At 38.7% G+C, this 23,188-nt stretch overlaps 1 protein-coding gene across 2 annotated transcripts in view; it reads left to right on the top strand.

Moving 5' to 3' along the window:
* Positions 1 to 23,188, top strand: part of HAPLN1 (hyaluronan and proteoglycan link protein 1) — a 77,341-nt gene that overhangs the window by 34,545 nt on the left and 19,608 nt on the right. Inside the window, exons 1-2 of one of the 2 annotated variants that reach the window (XM_061151961.1) lie at positions 4,208 to 4,285; positions 5,266 to 5,388. In XM_061151961.1, the coding sequence (XP_061007944.1) occupies positions 5,292 to 5,388 (97 nt within the window). In that variant the 5' untranslated portion in view covers positions 4,208 to 4,285; positions 5,266 to 5,291. Of the gene's footprint in view, positions 1 to 4,207; positions 4,286 to 5,265; positions 5,389 to 23,188 lie in introns of those variants that run through there. The other variant, XM_061151960.1, reaches the window with a different exon arrangement.

The raw sequence follows: 23,188 nt of genomic DNA, 5'->3' as shown, positions 1-23,188 counted from the left end.
AACAATTCAAATGCATTAATAGTCTGAGTTCTTTAGCCATCATTTGGGTCAGTGGTCTGACTTCTGAATTTTACACACCTGCAGAGTCAAAAGAGAAGAGAAAGCCAATCAAAAACAACACAACAAGTGATGAGCTAGTGTAAGACTGTCATTAAAAATATATTGCTAAATAAGGATAAAATATGATCTTTAAAAAACCTAAAAGTTGTAATTCCATGAAATAAAGGCCATTCGAACAGTAAAAATGATAACAAAAAAAGTTACTTCAGAAAGAGAGCAATTTTTAAAAGTTGAATTAATTTAACCTAATGAAAAAGCATACTTTTGCACTCCCTGTCTTTTCTTTTTTTCATTTCCCTGCACCACTGATCATTAACCCACCTCTAACTAGATCAGGCTTGATAGCAAGGAGGAGATTCAATCTATTGTAGAATAATTCTGTCCAATGAGATTCTGTGGTTTGCCCAGTTTCTAGCAAACTTTGTATTGATTCTTATAATTTGTAAACTAAATTTCAAGTGCTAAATTGAAACCTGGTCAATTTCATGATGCCCTCAATGGAGGAACAAATCAACTCTTCAGCATCCTTTACATAATAACACATGTGATTTTTTTTTTTCACATGTGATCTTTATAAACAGCATAGAAACTCCCTTCTTAGCTCCTTTAGTCTTGGTAAGTGTTTCTCCCAGGTCCAGTTTTAAATTCACCCTTCTTCTTGGCACAAAGGATAGTTCTGGGTGCCGGGCATGCAGTGAGGAAAGTATTCCGACTTTGGACATGCACATGTCTTATGCCAACAGTGTTGTGATCAGTGCTATGCCTACAACCCAGTGAGAGAAGGCTAGGGAGAAGCACTCCAGCTTGTATGAAGCCTTGAAAGAGTTATGAGAGCTGCTGGCATTCCTCGGGGTACCAGGACACCCCCAGTGATGGCAGTGGATTGTGTAGGCTCTGGGGTCACACCAGACTGCCCAGATCCCCAGCTGCTCACTTGACATGATGGGGAATTTGCCACACTGACTCATTTCCAGAACTGTAAAATGTGTATACGAACAGATTGACTTCAATTTGGTTGTTCTGAGATATAACAGCTAAATGGGTGAAGCTTCAAGGACAGTACCTAGCATGTACAGTCATCCTTAGGTGTCCTTATCAGAACTGGTTCCAGGATGCCCTGTGGATACCAAAACTGACAGATGTTCAAGTCTCTTATATAAAGTGGAGCAGTATTTGCATATAATCTAGGCCCTGCTGCTGCTGCTGCTGCTAAGTTGCTTCAGTCGTGTCCGACTCTGTGTGACCCCATAGACGGCAGCCCACCAGGCTCCCCTGTCCCTGGGATTCTCCAGACCAGAACACTGGAGTGGGTTGCCATTTCCTTCTCCAATGCATGAAAATGAAAAGTGAAAGTGAAGTCGCTCAGTCGTGTCCGACTCTTAGTGACCCTATGGGCTGTAGCCTACCAGGCTCCTCCATCCATGGGATTTTCCAGGCTAGAGTACTGGAGTGGGGTGCCATTGCCTTCTCCAAATCTAGGCACATCCTCCCCTAATTTTAAAATCTCTAGATTATTTATAATACCTAATACAATGTAAAGGCTACAAAAATAGTTGAAATTAAAGTTCTGCTTTTCAGTACTTTCTGGAATTTTTCCCCCAAATATATTTATCCTGAGATTGGTTGAATCTGAGGATGTAGAAGCCACAGATATAGAGGGCCCACTGTAATAGTAGTTCAGGAAATATGTGGCATTACCTCTCAAGACACAGAAAATAGCATACATGCTTTCCACTTGGTTTTATTTCTCCAGTGTCTAATTAAATAATAATTTTAGCATAATAGGTATTTAAGAAATAGCAGTTGGCCACTTTGTTACTAGACTGTTAGTTTCTCTCTGTGTTTATCAAACTATGAGACTTTTAAGCTGGGTAGATATCTTGCTTCTAAATAGTAGCTCAATTTTCACCAAAGCAGAGCTGCAAAATTACAGTCCTATGATGTCTGTGACTGTGAACACAGACATTTCCATAGGAACTCATCTTGAAGCTGACTGCAGCATCATGGTTCCAAAGTTTGGTAGCCTGTAAAAGGAGGCCATCAGTGTGTGAGTTGCAGGTGAACTCAGAATGCTAATTCAAGGCCAACAATAACTGGTTGTATAAAAGCCCCCAAATTTTCTAAATTTTGCTCCTATAAAAAACTGAAAGATTTTAACCAAAAATATCTAGACACTCAGAGGAGACATCATTACAAACACAAACAAGCAGGTCTCCCCTGAGCATCTGCACATAGAGAGCTGGCAGAGCCCGTGTCCTCACAAACCTCAGTCCAGTGTGCAATGCCTCGTGTGTACCTGCAGTTTGCTTAGGCTTCTGAAGAGTGTGTCCCTAAAGCTTGCTTGTCTATTTTCATGTCTTTTGGTAAGACAGCTGTTATACCAGCAGAGTAACAAAGATCATTTCCGCTTGCTCCTACCTGGACTGCATTAATGCCAGTGTGGGGTACTGGCAAGTGTTCACTGATACATGCACTTTATTCTAATCACAAGTCACTGAAGATGTGAATGTCCTCACCGATTTTAATTAAAGATGGTGTGTGTGTATGAACACGTTTGTGTACCCACACATCTGTGTACCCACGCGTGAGCACCGTGGCAGTGCTCATGGCACCAGCAGGGTGTTGTAAACGAGGCAGGGCAGAAGCAAGCTAAGGAAAGTGCCATCTGACTGCTCACACTTCAGTCTTGGGGGAAAAGTTTTATATTCACATAAAGCACAAGTCAAAGGTTTAAGAGCATAGTAGGTTCAAGTAAAAGAGCCTAAATAAAAAAGGTAACGAAACAAATAAGTAGATTTCTCTTTCAGAAAAATAAGTGCAATTCAAAGTAGGTGCTACTTTTGCCTGAAGCAAACACAAACATTGCTGCTTTCTTAGATATGTGACCTCCAGCAAGGTGACTGTGTCAGGAAAAATGGCTTGCGTTTCACAGTATTACTGTAAAGACTGCATGCGCCAGGATATGCACAGTGCTTAGGAGGGCACTTGCAGATAACAGACATTCAATGAAAAGGAACTGCTGTTGTTATTATTATTTATCCCCAGCACTGTCTGTCCCACCCTCCCCCTGGCGATGTTTGCATTTTAAAACTGGGTCATTGGATAGTTAATATCATAACACACTGGAATGAATTCTTAGTGATATAATTTTAATACTATGATATGGAATTAAAGGAGATAAATTTGTGTGTAATAAATCTTAGGAAATCAGCAAATCAGAATGACTTCTGTGGTAGGGTGCATAACTGTGTATGTGTGTGTGTGTGTGTATGTGTGTGTTTTGAGAGGAGAGTATACAACTTTCTATAAGTTATACTGTAGATGTTCAATTTAATGTGAAAGATAATATGGCAAATTCTCTGCCTCAGCTCATCTTGACCCTTCTTTGAATGTCTTTTTTTAATGCTCACTTGTATATTTTTCTCATACCCTCTCTTCCACAACCCCCCCTCTCCTCTGATTCCCATGTCAAGCAAGGAAGCACAGGACACCTCGTGTACTGGCTGGCCTACTATCTTATGTGTGTGTCTGTAATTGTGCCAATTATATTCCAAATTCTAAAAGGTCACCTTTAGTATATATTTTCACCCAAAGCATTATTCTGGACTGAAAACAGGTCATATTTGTTAAGAGTATTCCTATAGGCAAAAGTCAGTAGCTTAAAAAAAAATCATTTCCCAAAAGCCTCAGAGGAACAAGCAAGTAAACTTCTGAAAATAAAATCAGTAAATCAGATAGAATTTTGAAGGCGACAGTTTTAGTTTCTTGGGAAAGTAAGTTTCTCAATTTGCTCATCCACTATCTTCTTTCTGTGACATAATAAAAAGAAAAGGGTTAGGGCAAACACTAGAGACTGAAGTCAGAGCGTCATAATGATTTTGAGAGGAGGAAACAGAGAGGCACTGAGGTCCCAAGAGGGACCTGGGAGATGTCTGTGATTAGGGCATTAGGCTCTGGAGGAGAGGCTGGCCTGCAAAGACCTCCAGGAACAGACTCGGAGCTCTTTAATAAGTATTCCAGGGAGTCAGGCTTTCCTGGAAAAAACAAATTAGTGTGAGAAGCCAGTACTGTGCAATTTCAGTTTTAAAAATAGCCAAGTATTGTTAAGGCTGCTGTGTGCATGAGAGGAAAAGAAAGCCCTTCTTAATATCTGCCTCAGCTTCCACATTAAAACAGAGGAGCTACACTGAAATTCTTGCCTGGCAAATACTGCAAAGGTCATCTGGTGTGTATCACTTGGAATCATTTTTTGGTCCTTACAATGACAACGTTTTGGGGGGGGGATTGTGTCCCTTTTTATCAAATTGGTCTTGAATGAGGATAGCCAGGCAACGGCTCTGCTGCTGTCACTCAGGACCAGAGCAGTGCCTGGCCGTCTATTTCAGCTCTTCATTTGCCTAATTGCCCTGCGAGGTTGGCAGGGATGTTCCCTGCAGCCAAGGCTCTGCTGACTGCAGAGACCCTACCTGGCACTCCAAGTTGATGCGTCAGCATTTCAGGTAGAAATGAATGAAAAATCAATCAGGATGACTGCAGTGATAGCATGCACAATTCTAACCTCGTTTGTCTCTAATTTTCAATTATTCACCATAGACCCAAGCAGTGTTTAAGATGGTGAGTCTGTAACAAATGTGCTGCTTCTATTTAATCAGGCATTTTTTGTGTGTGTCCTCTTTTCTTTTTAGAACAAGCAAATCTAACCTGCTTAGAAAGCCATATGTAAAATGAATGATGATGTCAAGTTTCATGCAAATATTCTTTATTTGCCCTGGCTTAATATTCAGTTACAAATTAAACTGGGTGATAAATATTCATATGTAGCTATATCAAATTGTTTTATTAACTTGTACTTCAAATTCAGAGGTTTAAATGTTTTTTTTAAGTCTTTATATTTTTATCATATCTCTTTTAACTTGCTATAGCTCTCTATATCAAAACTATACTGTTCTAAATAAATTTCTAGATTCACAACTCTGTAAAGATAGAGTTAAACACTGTTTGGACTCTGACTACATAAGGGAAACTGGAATTGTTCAAAGCTGCAGTCTTCAGCTTCCAAAGACAGCTACAGTAACTTTCTGAGCAGATTGGGTTAAATATTTTTACAGACCCATTCTAGGATGATAAGGCAGTAAAAGTTGTGCAGTGCAACACTCCAAAGGGTTCCAAATCTCACAAGCTTCTTTGTATGTGATGCTCTCACAGTGAAGAAGATTATTTGGGCTACAAAGATGAAGAGTCTACTTCTTCTGGTGCTGATTTCAATCTGCTGGGCTGATCATCCAGACAACTATACTGTAGATCATGACAGAGTTATTCATATCCAAGGTAAGAAAATGCACCTTCTCTTATGAAAGTTAAATCCATTTCAAGTTACTTAGAAATGTTAAGTGATTTCTTAACATTTACGTTAGTGCTTCTCAATTTTGGTTCTGCTGCATTGACTTTTTCTTTTTCTTTCTGCTAATTGGTGAACATGCTCCCTGGCTTTTGAATGCTATTGCATTACAGTAGAGCTAAGAATCAGGGACAATTAAAGTGGATTGGCTTAAGAATATCCAACTGCATGGAGTTGATGCAATTGTTCAAGGCCTTTCAGTTGCTATCTTCTAAGTAGAATGCAGGGTAGAAAGTTTATTTAAAGACAGGGCAAAAGCAGGGAGAAATAGGAGGTAAAACTTATACGTAAGGTCATTCTGTTAGAGTCATCAAGAAAAACAACATGAACATGAGTCAGACAAGCTAAGTTTCAGGAAAAAGAACTTACCCCATTAAAATCTCCTTCGGTAACGCTTTAATTTCCACAGAGCAATGTTTTCCCTGCATGTTTCTTTGCAGCTCAGCTGAATCCTGAGCCTGGGAGCTGTAGTCAGATTTGAGGCTGCAGTACAATGCAGCTATTTCCTCAGTCCCAGCTTCAGATGAGGGACATCCCGCATTAAGAAAGCTAAGAGACTTATGCAATAAGAAAAAGATAGTTCCAAAGGAGCTGGAGCTTTTCTCTTTGCCCTTGCATGCTGAATATTTAAAATAAGAATTACAGAATTTAACAGTTTAAACATATGATGATAAGAATTCTAGATGAAGTCAGTTTGGGGACCAGAAGCATTATAAGTTTGCTAAGAGAAATAAAACATTGAGAAGATATAACTCAATGTCTTCAAGGTCAAAAGTGCAGTCTGAGAAAATTGCATCCACTGTTGAAAAGTATGACTTGTGAAGGTCAAATGATAGTGTAGGTCTGGCTAGAAGTATTTTTCTGTATGTATTATGACTACCCAAATAGAACTCTGAATTTGACAATGTCCAGTTATTTTAGTCCTCTTTCAGACCTTTATGTTTCTTGTTTCTAACAGCTTTACATTTTTCACTATTGGACCATAGAAAGGAATTATATAATCACAAATTTTACTATGCAAGCTGCTGACTCAGCTATTTTCTTTACTGTATAAAAGCAGAATCAAGGCTGTTTCCCAGAGACTTAAGACATTTACACATAGAGATTTCTGATGAAGGATCATCCTTTTAATGTCAAGTCAAAGTCAATTCAGCCAGAGTATAATACCTAATAATTGTTAACAACAGTTTTAAATCTCATGGAGAATAATTAAGTTTAGCAATGGTTTTAAGTTATTACTAGACTAGATACCTGTTATATTATTAACTATGTATAAATCATAAAGTCTAAATTTCATGCAGAGTATAAAAATATTTTACAGTATATTAGCATTTTAAAAGTTATTCCTGAAGGAAGCCTATAAGTCAGATTCAAGTTTTCTCATCAAGAAAAACTTCTGTTGCTCCAGTCTTTCCATTCCCATATACTCTCTTGAAGTTTAGTACAAAAGAATTGCTGACACAAGGTATCAAAATTACCCAGATTATTTGCCTGCACTATCCGATTTTTTCAAAAATGACTTGCTAGTCCATTTCATTTTAATTGTAAATTAATGTTCTTAGAAAGTTGCCCTGAGCTTTCAAGTAATAAAACTACAAGATCTACATTTTGCTTGAGGAAGTTAATACTGAAATATGATTTGGGTTGATATTGTCATGCTATGTCCATAGTTGAAATTTATTTTAAAATTGCTCCAATTATTTGTTCTCATTAGTTTCTATTCAATAAAAGTTTTTCTTTTATCTTTATTATAGCATTCAGATTGAACTTTCATGTTCTCGCCCTTCAGAGAAACACTTCCAAATATCTGCCATAATTTCAGGCATCTTTTATAACACAAAAATAAACTCATAGCATAGCAGGTAATCACTAAAGCAGACATCTTTCATTACTTACTTGAAATACTGGATTATTTTGTCACATTTAAAACTTTTATTTATCAAACATGGCCCAGAAGGAATTTAAGGGAGCTGAAACTTGCATAAAATTTTATAAGAATTTTGCAATCAAATCATTAAATTAGTAATCTGAATCTCAAAGTCCTGAATCATACTGATAAACAGTAAAAGCTTCTCTCAGTAATAGAAAATTATTCAAAATTCATTTTACTGCAAAAACACCTTTTCTGTCTCTCATTTTCCATTAATTTAAAAAATTTTTGTACTGTTAAGTTCCCCAGGCACATCACCCTCAAATTCATCTTGGCTGCCTTGATAAAGATGCTGAACACTTTGTTAACATGTTCTTTTTTTTTTTTTTTTCTTTTTCATTTATTTTTATCAGTTGGAGGCTAATTACTTTACAATATTGTAATGGTTTTTGCCATACATTGACATGAATCAGCCATGGATTTACATGTGTTCTCCATCCCGATCCCCCCTCCCGCCTCCCTCCCCATCCCATCCCTCTGGGTCTTCCCAGTGCACCAGCCCTGAGCACTTGTCTCATGCATCCATCCTGGACCTTAACTCATGCATAAGAGTTACCTAATTTTTTTTTCCTGAAGATTTCTTCCTTATGTAGCTATGGGAAATTCTATATATATATATGCAAAAAAAATTTTAATCTGGTTTTTAAAGAAAATCAGAATACCAGGGGGGGAAATGGCAAGTATAGATTCCTATATAAAGAGTTTCTATTAAGAAGCATATTTTTTAGTGATGAAAAAGGAAACTGTGCTGGTTTTCCATGGAGAAAGGTATAGTTTTAGATGAAATTGCACTTGTACTAACTCACTTCCTTTAATTTTTATTGAATCAGTTTGATTACAAATTTGATTACAAATTGATTCAATAAATATGAGAAAGCAAACTACTTGTCCATGGAGTCTGCTAAAAATCTGTAATCAATGTATTCGCTTATATATCATATACTGTTGGCAGTATGGGGATAGTAATTTCCTCAAATACTTCTACAGAAAGAGATGGCTACTGTTAATATTGTCTCTATAACAATCTCAACTAATGGATTATATTCCTCATTTCATGATGTGCCTAGTCAAACAATATCTAAATCCTTTGAAACTTGAGTTCATTAGGAAGAATTTTATATGGGGTATTAAATCTCACAAAAGCACAATTTTAAAAATATTTAGATCTGATCTAAAAATTCTTTGTAGACTTTCAATTACCAGTAGAAGTTCAGAGATGATGAATATACTTTATAAAATACAATTTTTAAGAAACATTTATATAGACAGCAGAGAAATTTTATGACCATTTGCTATTAACCAAAATAGTTATACTGAATACGTAACTGCCTGTTCTTATCCATGTCAGTGATCTAGCGACTCCTGCCTCTGGTATTTCAGGTGCAGGCCTTCTGACCGCCAGTTTAAGATTTTTTCCCCTGTTGCCAGTTTAAGACTCTTTCCCCTAATGCCACTTTCTGGCTTTAGACCTTGGGCAATTCACTTAATCTCTTTCAGTCTCAGTTATCTCATCTATAAAACTGGACATAGTCACTGTTTATTCCATAAAGCTTTATGATAATTAAATTAGATAATATATGGGAAAGTGCTTAGTACCCAGCATACAATAAGCTCCCAGTAGATGAAAGTTGTTAGTGCCATGTTATTTCTTTACTGTTATGGAAAAAAAATGATTTTTAAATAAAAAAGGAACACAAAAACTGGTGGGAAAAGCTCTTGCTTTTCAAATTCATTTGCTAGCAGTAAGAACAATATCTTACTTTAGTTCTAATGAAATAAACATTTTATACGTAGCCTTCTTTACCCTTTTTAAATTGTACTATTTAAGATTTCCCCAATGGTATTAAATATTATATGATCACTTTTACTTTCCTTGTAGAAAGTGAATTTTTCCAAACTTAAGTAATATTCCTCTTAATATACATATCAGGTAAACACAACTAAGCTCCTTTAAATTTTTTAAAAGAATAAGAGGAAATCTTGGAGATGAAAGCAGTCCCCTTCTTTATAATGTGCCCAAGTGTGTGCTCAGTCATGTCCAACTCTGCGACCCTATGGACTGTAGACCATCAGGCTTCTCTGGAACTTTCCAGGCCAGAATACTGGATTGGGTTGCCATTTCCTACTCCAGGGGATTTTCCTGACCCAGGAATTGAACCTGTGTCTCTTGCGTCTCCTGCATTAGCAGATAGATTCTTTACCACTGTGACACCCTTTGTTAAGTGAAATTTATGGTCACTTATCTCAAGAGATAAAGCAATTAGATTTTTTAAAGAAAGAGTTGTCAGAAGATCATCTCTCTGTGAGCAGAAAAATTAATGCAGATCTAGAATCCCTTGCAGAAGTGGACACTCCCCACTCAATGTGGCTGTTTCCTCCTTCTTGAGTCCCAAACCACTCTTCCATCCTAGCTTAGCGTTAGACTGTCAGCTTTGTCACACTCCAGCTAGAAAGTAGTGCCTGGCACATAGTAGGTGTTGAATATATGTGATAAATACATGAATGAGTGTAATGAGATACTTCTAAATTGCCACTATCATAACAAGCACCTCTTAAGTCCTGCAGCATCCATGGCATTTAGCAACACATGACATGTTGTGGGGGCCTAGTGTACATTAACTGGATCACAGCTTTCATTCTGTAATGTTGGCATAAAGTAAATCATAGTTAACAGAATTTAAGAACTTAAAAGGACTTTTATATAGATCATCGAGGTCAATATCCCATTGTACAAATGAGGAAATCAAGACCCAGAGCTTAAATGTTGCTTGGCCCAGGTTGCATGAGTGATGAGGAACAATTTCTCTTGCTAACCTCCTGCCCTTCCTCAAATTTAGGATCACTTTTCACCTTCTTAATGAACTCACTCTGCCTACCATGTTCTACCCTCCTCTGGTATCCCAGTTTATCTCTGATCTCCTTTTCCGTTTTCTCTCTAGTCTTGGATATCTACTTTACTTATTTTTACATAACTGTGTCCATCTCTGCCACAAGAATATAAATCAGTTCCATAAGGGAAGGAATCTTTGTCCAATGCATCCCTGTCACCTAAATTAATACTACTGGGCACGTAGTAGGTGATCAATATGCTTGTTGAATAAATTCAGGACCAAAATCCAGGAACTTTTCCTAATCAAGCCCAAGTCAGTCTTGGCAAATTGCAGGGAAATTTTAGTCTGTAGAATGAGAGGCAGCAGATAAGAGGATTCTGAGTTTCGGTAGCAAATTTTGTTTGGTCGCTTTCATGGCTCCCACACTGCACATAACATCTTACTTCCAGGAGAATCAACCAGAGGCATGATGCAGCAATCCTCCTAATGTGGGCATGAAACTTTGAAGAATATTTGATTTACATGTGGTCACTGCAATGCTATCATGTTCTTTATGTAATATCTGCAGAGTCAAGATCTGGTGGTGCAGAAAGGATCAAAAGTGAATTTAATAATGTATGATCATAAACTATCTACAGAGCCAGAGTTTAGTGGGAGAACTAGATATGTGTTCTCTCTTTCACTTAAAACTTGTTTGGACTCAGACTATATGAGTCTGTTATTAAAAGTTAAATTATAATTTCTTTTTCTCTTTTTGAGGTATCATATACTATTTTTGTATACTATTTACAGCTACAAATGCAAAATCCATGAATGTCAACTATATTTTCCAAATTGCATTTATCTAAATACATACACTATTAATAATATTATCTAGAAATTATTAGCTAAAAAATATCAGAGAATTTCATCATGAAACTATAAAAATTAGCAACACCCTAATGCTAAAATCTCTTCTTTGTTTACTTTAGGATGTAAGATCAAATATACTAATAAGAACTTACTACATTAAACACAGGCTTATCATTTGATCAAAATAAGAATATCACCATATATATAATAAATAAACACAAAAGAATTGAAAATGTATATACAGGTATATATACATATATATTTGCAAAATACTGCACAAATACACATATACTCCTCTTCAGGCTGCCATATAACACAATACCATTGACTGAGTGGCTTGTAAACAATAGAAATTTATTTCTCACAGTTTTAGAGGCTGGGAAGTCCAAAATTATGATGCTGGCACGTTTGGTGTCTGGTGAAAGTTGGCTTCCTAGTTTAGCATGGCCATGGCCATCTTTTTTCTGTGTCCTCACCTGGCAGAAGAGGACAAGGGACCTATCCTGGGCCTCTTTAATAAAGGTACTAATTCTATTCATGAGGGCTCCACCCTCATAACCTAATCACCCCCGAAAGCCCCACCTACAAATATCATCACATTGGGAAACAGGCTGCAATATATATGAATTGGGGAGGAGCCGGGGGTGGGGGGACACAAATGTTCAGTCTACAGCAAGCACCTAAATAGGCATTGGGAATAGAATGATGATCAGAATACACAATCTGTCTTCATCAAGTTTATGGTCTAGAGAAAGGCAGACATCACTATGAATATAGAACTATTGACTGGGATAACTGCCATTCAACTAAGCAAAAACTATAGGTTGGTTGTAGGTTGATATATACTTTTGATAAATCCTTTAATCTATATTCAGAAATATATATGTATATTTTCATGCCAACTTTGCATCTGCTAGCCCATGGCCCAATCTTCTTCACATTTGTGTGTCTTTTGAAATAATTTACTCATTTGGGCATTTGTTAAACATTGGCCCTCTTTGTGCAAAACACTGAGTTATTTTCTGTAGGACAGACCGTCTCCTCAATGATCTTAATGACAATATTATTAGAGCATCAAAGGTAATAAAAAAAAACAATTAAAATAAGTGTCTGTAGAGGTGGAAATATGAAGAAAAGAATAATTAGTTGCCAAACAAAAATATCTTATTATAAAACTGTATTCATACTTTTTAAACCCATAAAATACATTTTAAGAATATTTCTAATCTTGTTACTAAGTAACCTAAAAGTCTGAATTCTGTGTTATTTATAAGGCATCTATTAAAACAATGAATTTTGGAATATTTCTGGGTATAAAAACCTATATTTAATATTTTCAGGTAGCAGCAGATTCACACTAAAACAGTCATTGCTTTCTCTGTTCCATTCTGGGGGCTGAAATTGGCAAACTATGTGGGGAGTCAATGATTATTTGGAAACTTTCCCAAAGCTTTTTTTTCTTTTTCCCCAGAAAAAGTCAATTAAATAGAGAAGCGTTTTTCTTTTTTTTCTTTTTTTTTTTTTTTTGAGAAGTGTTTTTCTTTGGTTGTAACTTGTACTAACCTATAACTTAGTGGTTTAATGTTAGAGTAATTTCAACATGCTATGTTTCTCTGACTTTCCCTGTTTCTCTGACTTGTTAGCAGGGGCTATCAAGAAAAAATTGATTTAGATTTCTTTGTTGTTTTGGTTCTTTATTTTGAATATAAAATGGAAACTACTCTTTTCAGAATGTACTTTGGAATACAAAAATCTATCAAAATGCTAAGAAGTTAAGAATATTTAAGAGATATAAAAGTGAAAATATCTGGTGGGGGGGAAATCTTTATGATATGAGCATTTTTATTTCAAAATGAAGACAGTGAAAGCACAAGAAATATAAAAGTTCTATACAAATCACTCAAAAACATTTTGTGTATTTGGTATTGCTACAGTGTGGTATGTGCATGCATGCTTAGTGGTGTCCAACTCTTTGGCACCCCATGAACTGTAGCCTGACAGATTCCTCTGTCCATGGGATTTCTGAGACAAGAATACTAGAATGGGTTGACATTTCCTTCTCCAGGGGAATCTCCCTGACCCAAGGATCAAACCGACATCTCCTACATCGGCATCTGAGTTCTTTACCACTGCCCCAACTGAAAAGCCAATGGGGTAGTGGCACTAAATACACATGTTCTCAAAAGTAATTCTCAAATCACCAGTACAAACTGGAGCCATTTTAATCTTGTTTTAACTAAACATGCTGGTTGTTAACTTCAGTGCTTACTTGGAGACTAATTACCACATGTATAAGCTCCAAGTTGTATGTTTTTACATATTAGAGGATGGTGCTGTGAAGTGAGCTAAACAACACTGAGTTAAACAAGAATTTTACCCTCCTTTTCCAAACACTGTCCACTCGAGCAAGACAAGGACATTAAGGATAAAAACACAGAAAGACCATAGTCCATCGAGAAAAAATTAACAGAGCAAGTTAGAACTGAGAGCATTTACTCCAGTAAAGTGTTCAGAAGGGGTGAAGGAGATGGAAAGAAAGAAGAGTCCTATCTTATTTCTAAAGAATCATAAATTTTAAATATCAATAGAAACATCATTGAAAACATATCCTTGAAGTGAGGAGATTTCCACTTCTAGAGGCTTCTGTTCATAATGGTGTTGTTTGCCTGCTTGATTTTGAGCAAGGGGCTGACGTACTATGATTCCCATGTACAAAAGACCAGGTGGATACTGGATTATGATGGGTGAAGAGTAAAAGTGAGGAGATATTTAGAAGGGTCTGGAGGTAGTTTAGATGAGAAATCATGGTGGTGTGAACCAGGATGGGACCAGTGGAGATGGATGGAGATGAGCCAGTTTGGGGGGGCGAGGAGACATAGAAATTAAGAGATTAGGGAAAGGAAGGGGCATAGCAAACACACCTTCTAGATTTTGACTTGAACAAATGGATGGGTGACGTAGGTATAAAATGAGTTGAGGAAGACTGGGAGAAGAACAAGTTTGGACAAGAGAGGAGGACTCAAGTTATCTGTTTGGCATGCAATATATAACCAGCAAGTAGTTGGATTTACTATTTCAGAGCTCAAGGAAAAGTACACTGGTAGAAAGCTTTGGGATCACCAGTACATAAATATGTATAACTATAGGATTAGGCGAGATCACCTGAAAAAGAAGGAAATGCAGGCAGAGACAAGGAGATTGCCCTGGTCTGAAGTTTGGAAACCCTCAGCATCAAGTGGGGCAGGGAGGTGGGTGAAGGAAGTTACAAAGGTCACATATTCACCTCTTAGTTTAAATCCTGATCACTGATGTGTGGTCATTTTCCCCCAATGTACCTTTAAAAAGCCTAAATGAATTGCAAGTGTTTAAAAATAGAATAGGAGATATTTTTCTTAAAATGTGCATTTCGAGCATCTGCTGAAACATTGAAAGTCCTGCTGTTTTTCAGGCTGCATTTTCATTGGACATTAGTGGGAACTAATACCCACTCCCTTTAGCATGGAGAGTGTATGCCCAGCAATAGTACAGTCCCTTCCACTTTCTGTTATTTTCTGGACTGTGGTGCTCCCTTCACTTCTCTCAGTCTTGTCTACCCGGGCATTTGTGTTCCATTTACCTTTCATTTTGTTTCAGCACTAAACTTAATACTTGACACATTCAGTTCAGTTCAGTCAGTTCAGTCGGTCAGTCACATCCAACTCTTTGCGACCCCATGAATTGCAGCACGCCAGGCCTCCCTGTCCATCACCAACTCCCGAAGTTTACTCAAACTCATGTCCATTGAGTCGGTGATGCCATCCAGCCATCTCATCCTCTGTCATCCCCTTCTCCTGCCCCCAATCCCTCCCAGCATCAGGGTCTTTTCCAATGAGTCAACCCTTTGCATGAGGTGGCCAAAGTATTGGAGTTTCAGCTTCAGCATCAGTCCTTCCAATGAACACTCAGGACTGATCTACTTTAGGATGGACTCATTGGATCTCCTTGCAGTCCAAGGGACTCTCGAGAGTCTTCTCCAACACCACAGTTCAAAAGCATCCATTTTTCGGTGCTCAGCTTTCTTCACAGTCCAGCTCTCATATCCATACATGACCACTGGAAAAACCATAGCCTTGACTAGATGGACCTTTGTTGGCAAAGTGATGTCTCTGCTTTTTAATATGCTATCTAGGTTGGTCATAACTTTCCTTCCAAGGAGTAAGCATCTTTTAATTTCATGGCTGCAATCACCATCTGCAGTGATTTTGGAGCCCCAAAAATAAAGTCTGACACTGTTTCCACTGTTCCCCATCTATTTGCCATGAAGTGATGGGACCAGATGCCATGATCTTAGTTTTCTGAATGTTGAGCTTTAAGCCAACTTTTTCACTCTCCTCTTTCACTTTCATCAAGAGGCTTTTTAGTTCCTCTTCACTTTCTGCCATAAGGGTCGTGTCATCTGCATATCTGAGGTTATTGATATTTCTCCTGGCAATCTTGATTCCAGCTTGTGCTTCTTCCAGCCCAGCGTTTCTCATGATGTACTTTGCATATAAGTTAAATAAGCAGAGTCACAATATACAGCCTTGACATACTCCTTTTCCTATTTGGAATCAGTCTGTTGTTCCATGTCCAGTTCTAACTGTTGCTTCCTAACCTGCATATAGGTTTCTCAAGAGGCAGGTCAGGTGGTCTGGTATTCCCATCTCTTTCAGAATTTTCCACAGTTTATTGTGATCCACACAGTCAAAGGCTTTGGTATAGTCAATAAAGCAGAAATAGATGTTTTTCCTGGAATTCTCTTGCTTTTTCGATGATCCAGCAGATGTTCGAAATTTGATCTCTGGTTCCTCTGCCTTTTCTAAAACCAGCTTGAACATCTGGAAGTTCACGGTTCACATATTGCTGAAGCCTGGCTTGGAGAATTTTAAGAATTACTTTACTAGCGTGTGAGATGAGTGCAATTGTGCTGTAGTTTGACCATTCTTTGTGATTGCCTTTCTTTGGGATTGGAATGAAAACTGACCTTTTCCAGTCCTGTGGCCACTGCTGAGTTTTCCAAATTTGCTGGCATATTGAGTGCAGCACTTTCACACCATCTTCTTTTAGGATTTGAAATAGCTCAGCTGGAATTCCATCACCTCCACTAGCTTTGTTTGTAGTGATGCTTCCTAAGGCCCACTTGACTTCACATTCCAGGATGTCTGGCTCTAGGTGAGTGATCACACCATCATGATTATCTGGATCATGAAGATCTTCTTTGCACAGTTCTTCTGTGTATTCTTGCCACCTCTTCTTAATATATTCTACTTCTGTTAGGTCCACATCATTTCTGTCCTATATCAAACCCATCTTTGCATGAACTGTTCCTTTGGTATCTCTAATTTTCTTGAAGAGATCTCTAGTCTTTCCCATTCTGTTGTTTTCCTCTATTTCTTTGCATTGATCACTGAGGAAGACTTTCTTATCTCTCCTTGCTATTCTTTGGAACTCTGAATTCAAATGGGAATATCTTTCCTTTTCTCCTTTGCTTTTTGCTTCTCTTCTTTTCATAGCTATTTATAAGGCCTCCTCAGACAACCATTTTGCCTTTTTGCATTTCTTTTCCATGGGGATGGTCTTGATCCCTGTCTCCTGTACAATGTCACGAACCTCCATCCATAGTTCATCAGGCACTCTGTCCATCAGATCTAGTCCCTTAAATCTATTTCTCACTTCCACTGTATAATCATAAGGGATTTGATTTGGATCATACCTGAATGGTTAGTGGTTTTCCCTACTTTCTTCAGTTTAAGTCTGAATTTGCCAATAGGGAGTTCATGATCTGAGCCACAGTCAGCTCCCGATCTTGTTTTTGCCGACTGTATAGAGCTTCTCCATCTTTGGCTGCAAAGAATATAATCAATCTGATTTTGGTGTTGACCATCTGGTGATGTCCATGTGTAGAGTCTTCTCTTGTGTTGTTGGAAGAGGGTGTTTGCTATGACCAGTGCATACTCTTGGCAAAACCCTATTAGCCTTTGCCCTGCTTCATTCTGTACTCCAAGGCCAAATTTGCCTGTTACTCCAGGTGTTTCTTGACTTCCTACTTTTGCATTCCAGTCCCCTATAATGAAAAGAACATCTTTTTTGGGTGTTAGTTCTAAAAGGTCTTGTAGGTCTTCGTAGAACTGTTCAACTTCAGCTTCTTCAGCGTTATGGGTTGGGGCATAGGCTTAGATTACCGTGATATTGAATGGTTTGCCTTGGAAATGAACAGAGATCATTCTGTCATTTTGAGATTGCATCCAAGTACTGAATTTTGGACCCTTTTATTGACCATGATGTCTACTCCATTTCTTCTGAGGGATTCCTGCCCACAGTAGTAGATATAATGGTCATCTGAGCTAAATTCACCTATTCCAGTCCATTTTAGTTCGGTGATTCCTAGAATATCGACGTTCACTCTTGCCATCTCCTGTTTGACCACTTCCAACTTGCCTTGACTCATGGATCTAACATTCCAGGTTCCTATGCAATATTGCTCTTTACAGCATCAGACCTTGCTTCTATCACTAGTCACATCCACAACTGGGTATTGTTTTTGCTTTGGCTCCATCCCTTCATTCTTTCTGGAGTTATTTCTCCACTGATCTCCAGTAGCATATTGAGCACCTACCTACCTGGGGAGTTTCTCTTTCAGTATCCTATCATTTTGCCTTTTCATACTGTTCATGGGGTTCTCAAGGCAAGAATACTGAAGTGGTTTGCCATTCCCTTCTCCAGTGGGCCACATTCTGTCAGACTTCTCCACCATGACCCGCCCATCTTGAGTAGACCCGCACGGCATGGCTTAGTATCATTGAGTTAGACAAGGCTGTGGTCCGGTGATCAGATTGGCTAGTTTTCTGTGATTATGGTTTCAGTGTGTCTGCCCTCTGATGTGCTCTCGCAACACCTACCGTCTTACTTGGGTTTCTCTTACCTTGGACGTGGGGTATCCCTTCACGGCTGCTCCAGCAAAGCGCAGCCGCTGCACCTTACCTTGGACGAGGGGTATCTCCTCACGGTGCCCTCTCCTGACCTTGAATGTGGGGTAGCTCCTCTCAGCCCTCCTGTGCCCACGCAGCCGACGCTCCTTGGACGTAGGAGTAGCTCCTCTCGGCCGCCGTCCCTGACCTCGGACGTGGGGTAGCTCCTCTCAGCTGCTCCTGCGCCATGGCAGCCTGGCACTCTCGGTCACGGAGCCTGACCTTGGCGAGGGGTAGCTCCTCAGGGCCACGCTTCTGCGCAGTCCCGTTGCAGCCGGTGCGCTTCTTGACACATTATAGCCTATTAATTCATGATCATTGATTAAGTAAAGAATCAACAGTTCCCTTTTGCCTCCAGAACTGACTCTGGACAGTATTATCCTGATGTTTTTCACACTAAATGAAGACAGTAACTATAGCAATGTAGAGAACCAACACTGTCCTTTCTGCAAATTATGGGTAACTTGACCTTATATTTCACCACAAAATGGAAGCAGTCTGAGCAGAGACAAGTAGATTTGGGCCCTTTACCACATGAAGACGTGTTTCTAATAATTAGGGACTATGGTTAATTACAGCCTAATGAAGAAGAATGACTCATGTTAATGTTTCAGTTTCTCCATACCCTTTGAAATAAGCCTGTATTACAGTTAAAATCCTGGAAAGCAGGTTTCTTCAAAGATTGTAATTCACTGTTAATGAAACAATCAATTTTATTTTCTTATAACGTATTTCTTAATTTCTCTAGGTGATAACTCAATTTGGTTTTTTTTTTCTCAATTTGGTTTTATTCTGTCTCAAATAATGGAAATCAAATGCTATTTCATTATCCATAAATCATTGATAACAGGATAAATTTAAATTCTGAAAATTATTAACAAATGCAAACACCTCTGGCCTGACACAGCTAGCATGACTGTCTCTAGTTTGGGGACCAGTTATATTGAAGTTACCAATGGCAATAATACTGATAAATTAATAGTAACATTTAAAACCACTTAGCATGTGTGATCCACAATAGAATGTGCGTTACCTAGATCATCTCAGTCCGTCCTCCCCACCGTACTGTATAAAAGTGGTTATCCTCACTGAAACTGAGAGAGCATCTGTAGCTTGCTCCTGGTCATTTGGCTATTAAGTGGTAAAACTGATGTTCAAACTCAGGCAGGCTGATTCTTGTGCTCCTAACCCAGCAGGAATCATACAGCCTCCATCTCAGCCTTCTCTTAAAAACTTTTGAGCAAAGTGGTAGGTGAAAATGGCTCCTATCTTGTTCCATTCAGTTGATACAACTATGTTCCAGCAGAAGTTAAATCACTATGAAAAAAGGCTCTGGTTTCGAGCCTTGGGGAAACTTGTCTTACAGGCTGCCGTAGTGATTCTGAAGAGAAGTTTGAGGAGCAAGGTGGGGGTGACAGCTACGTATACATACATTCCACCCCTACCCCCAAATGAAGACTGTCTGGAACCCCAAAGAAAACTGAGGAAGAGGCAGGAAGAAGTTGGATTATATAGATACAGGTTTTGATTTGTTTTTAAGGCTTTAAAGTGGTGGTCCTGAATTAAGCTCCTACGCTGTTAAGAACCACTAGGAGAATCACCATAGGTTGATGAGGTGCAAGTTTTTGAGACTCAGTACTTTTAGGAACTGTCTTCTGAAAGAGCACAGTGAAGAAGACAACGTTGAAGACAGAAGCTGGTTTGCACACCTAGCACACTTGGGCCACTAAGTGTGTGTTTGTTAGTAAGAGCCAACATTTACTGGGCACTCAGGGTGCCAGGTACTAGGCTAAGCTCTCAGTGTATGACCTCCTCTGATCCTAATGAGAACCCTGGGAGGCAGGTGACTTAACTCTATTTTCCTGATGAGGAAACCGAGGCCATAAAGCTTAAGTGATACAATGTAAGAGGCATAATTCATAGGCTTAATCAATAAACTATAGCTTCTGAGATAACAGATGAAACAAGAATGAATGTGCAAAGACAAAAGCCCACAAAGAACTTAGTCAGCAGAACAGAGCTGAACACCCTCACCACACTTTTCTTCTTCCTGGTCAAAACAGATGAAGAAAAAGGAATTAAAAACAGACAATATTTTTCAAGATAGTAACAGTTTTGGGTTTACAGTTCAGAACACAGATTTTTGAACTGGGTTCAATGGACGCCCTCAAGCTAATTGAAGGCTCTTGATGCCCATTTCCAGCAAAGAAGCTTACCTTTTTATATGGCAAAAATTTGTCTAAGTTATCTTTTTGTGGGGGTGGGGTGGATTTCCACTGTCTCTGAAAAAAACCTTTAGGCTCTAAAATAGTGGTAGCACACACTACAATATTGTAATTAGCCTCCAACTAATAAAAATACATGGAAGAAAAATAGTGATAGCACTTACTGTTATTTTTTCACTATAGAACTTGGATATGATAATAATGTGGTACACATACAAGATCAACAACAAACAATGCTATATTCTGGTGTTGGGCACCCATCACAGAATTGCTTTAGCTCTAAGGCAAGTGTTGGGCTGAACGTCATAGGCTTACAAGCCGTGCACTTGCCCAGCCTCAAGACTGAAGAAAGAGCCTGAAATCAGCAACGAAGTCATCAATGGTTTAATGGATGAGGGAGCTTACATGTCTGAAGCAAGGTCCTGGAGCAACACCCCACTGTGTGTGGCAGAGAGTGGACAGGACCTGGCTGTAGTCTTTGCTCCCAGGGGTAAGGGAAGGTTATTAGTTACAGGGAGAAGTAAAATCAGGTTGGTTCATTAGTTACCAGGGAAACCAGCAGAGGGGAATGCCTTTCACCTCCCCTTTGATAAGCTATCATGGTGGAGACATTCTGATCTAAAGCTAAAACAATCATTAGCTGGGGTCTGGGGTAGCTATGTAGGAGGGTCAGTCAGGGGAGTAGGGTGTAGACGAAGCCAGCACTGGGGATATACAGAGCCCACCAGGCTCCCCCGTCCCTGGGATTCTCCAGGCAAGAACACTGGAGTGGGTTGCCATTTCCTTCTCCAATGTGTGAAAGTGAAAAGTGAAAGTGAAGTCGCAAAGTTGTGTCTGACTCATAGCGACCCCATGGACTGCAGCCTACCAAGCTCCCCCGTCAATGGGATTTTCTAGGCAAGAGTACTGGAGTGGGGTGCCATTGTCTTCTCCGCTGACAGGAACTAACAGGAGACAAAGACTATACAGTGGTTAGAGAGCAGGTAGGTACTGGCAGAGGGTGGAGGGGTATTGACAGGAGTATGTTCTTGTAGCCTCTGAGACCAAAAGGCAGCGTCACAGAGTGTGAGAAACAGCAGTAAGCACTTTACAGCAAAGAGTAACCTTCACTTACCTCGTCTTCAGCTTTAGATTCTTCCTTTATAGTCGAAACTAGATGACAGTCAGTACCTTTGTCAGCAGCATCTTAAAGGATTGGGGGAAAAAATGAGATAAAACTTTCATGTTTTGAAGACCTGTTTAAAGATAACATTTTAATTAACCTAACCATAGGTCTTCTACAAAATTATAATCCTGCAATTATAATGGTATACTACAATTCTAGCTACCAGCTTCTTGTGTGTATTTCTAGGCAAAGTTTTTTTGTTTATTTCGTCAATTAAATTCCCTCAACCATTTTGTGTATTTTTATACCATTTCTGTTTAGTGTGTGATCAGGTGATACATATACACAGTTCAAAAGTTTTTAAACTATGAAAGTATAGTATACACAGTGAAAATCTCTCAGGAGTTCTCTACCCACACAGCTACCTTATCTTCCCAGAGGCTATCATGGTTATTAGTTTCTTGGGCTTCCAGTGATTCCTTCTATAGTTTAGTTTAGGCAAATATATATATTTCTTTTGAATTCACACAAACGGTCAGAAGTACACATAATCTCACAAGTTTTCAGATCAGTGTTTGAACTCCAGATGAAAGTAAAGATGGGCTAGGGATAAATCCAACAGGATTTCAAACTCAGATCAACTCGCTGAGGACAGAGGGCTGAAATGATCTTCCTCAGAGACTCTTTCCTACCCTCATCAGGTTGTCCTTCCTAAAGCACTGAGTCACAGAGACTCAGAGTTCTTACAGTCAGGAAGAGTTGGGGAAGAAACTAAAGCTCTGTCTCTGATAAACTAAAAGCAGTTTGCCCTCCGGAAGGGCAATAAAGGCTGGATAGGGGTGGAAGTGGAAGGTGGCAACAGTGGGGGTGAACCTTGTAAAACTTTCTGATGCAAAGCTTACTAGACAGATCAGAATCAAGACCAAATGATGGGAGTTTCTGACTCCCAGTAAGCAACTTCAGAAACAATTAGGTTTATTCCAATCTGAAGGAAACAAAATACAATCATCCCTCAGTATCCGCCGGGGATTGGTTCCAGGACTCATCTGAGATACCAGAATCTTCAGATTCTCAAGTCCCTTATATAAAATGTTGCAGTACTTGCACCTAACCTACAGCCGTCATCCCCTTATACTTTCCATCACCTCTAGATAACTTATAATACCTAAAACAATGTAAATATTATGCAAATAGCTTTAAATACAATGTAAATGCTATGTAAATACTTGCTGGGCACACAACAAATTCAAATTTTGCTTTTTGGAACTTCCTGGCATTTTTTGAAAAACAGTTTTTATCCCCAACTGGCTGAATCCCAAAAGAGGCACACCCAGATATGGAGGACTAACTGTAATTATAAAGAGTTAAAGGTTAATGAGTAAGATAATTTTTTCCTAAATTATATATCCTACTCAAATGTAATGTGTAAGATACCATGAGAGATAAATGTCTAAATCATTTCTTCTTTTTAAATATTGTGTCTTTAATACATGTATTTAGCTGTTTTTATAAAAGTGTTTTCATCTTAGAGTTATATTATGGTATAAAGCATGTGCAGGGGTCCATGTCTACTACCATAGTTGAGTGCAGGCTCTGGGCGGCACTAGTCTAATTCAGTACAGACACTTATCACAGGCCAGACACTATTTTGATGCTGGAGGAACAATATAACAAGATGTGCACTAGAGAGACTGTCATTAAACAGACAGAATGACTGTTTTCAGTAGACTGTGGTAAGCACAGGCATAAGGATACAAATCCAGCCTGGTTGCTCATCCTTGGACAGGCACTTGAGTGTCTG

This window comes from Dama dama, chromosome 9, assembly GCF_033118175.1.
Source record: "Dama dama isolate Ldn47 chromosome 9, ASM3311817v1, whole genome shotgun sequence".
Taxonomy (NCBI): Eukaryota; Metazoa; Chordata; class Mammalia; order Artiodactyla; family Cervidae; genus Dama; species Dama dama.
Note: the sequence above shows the minus strand (reverse complement) of the source record. Positions and strands in the feature narration are given on the sequence as shown.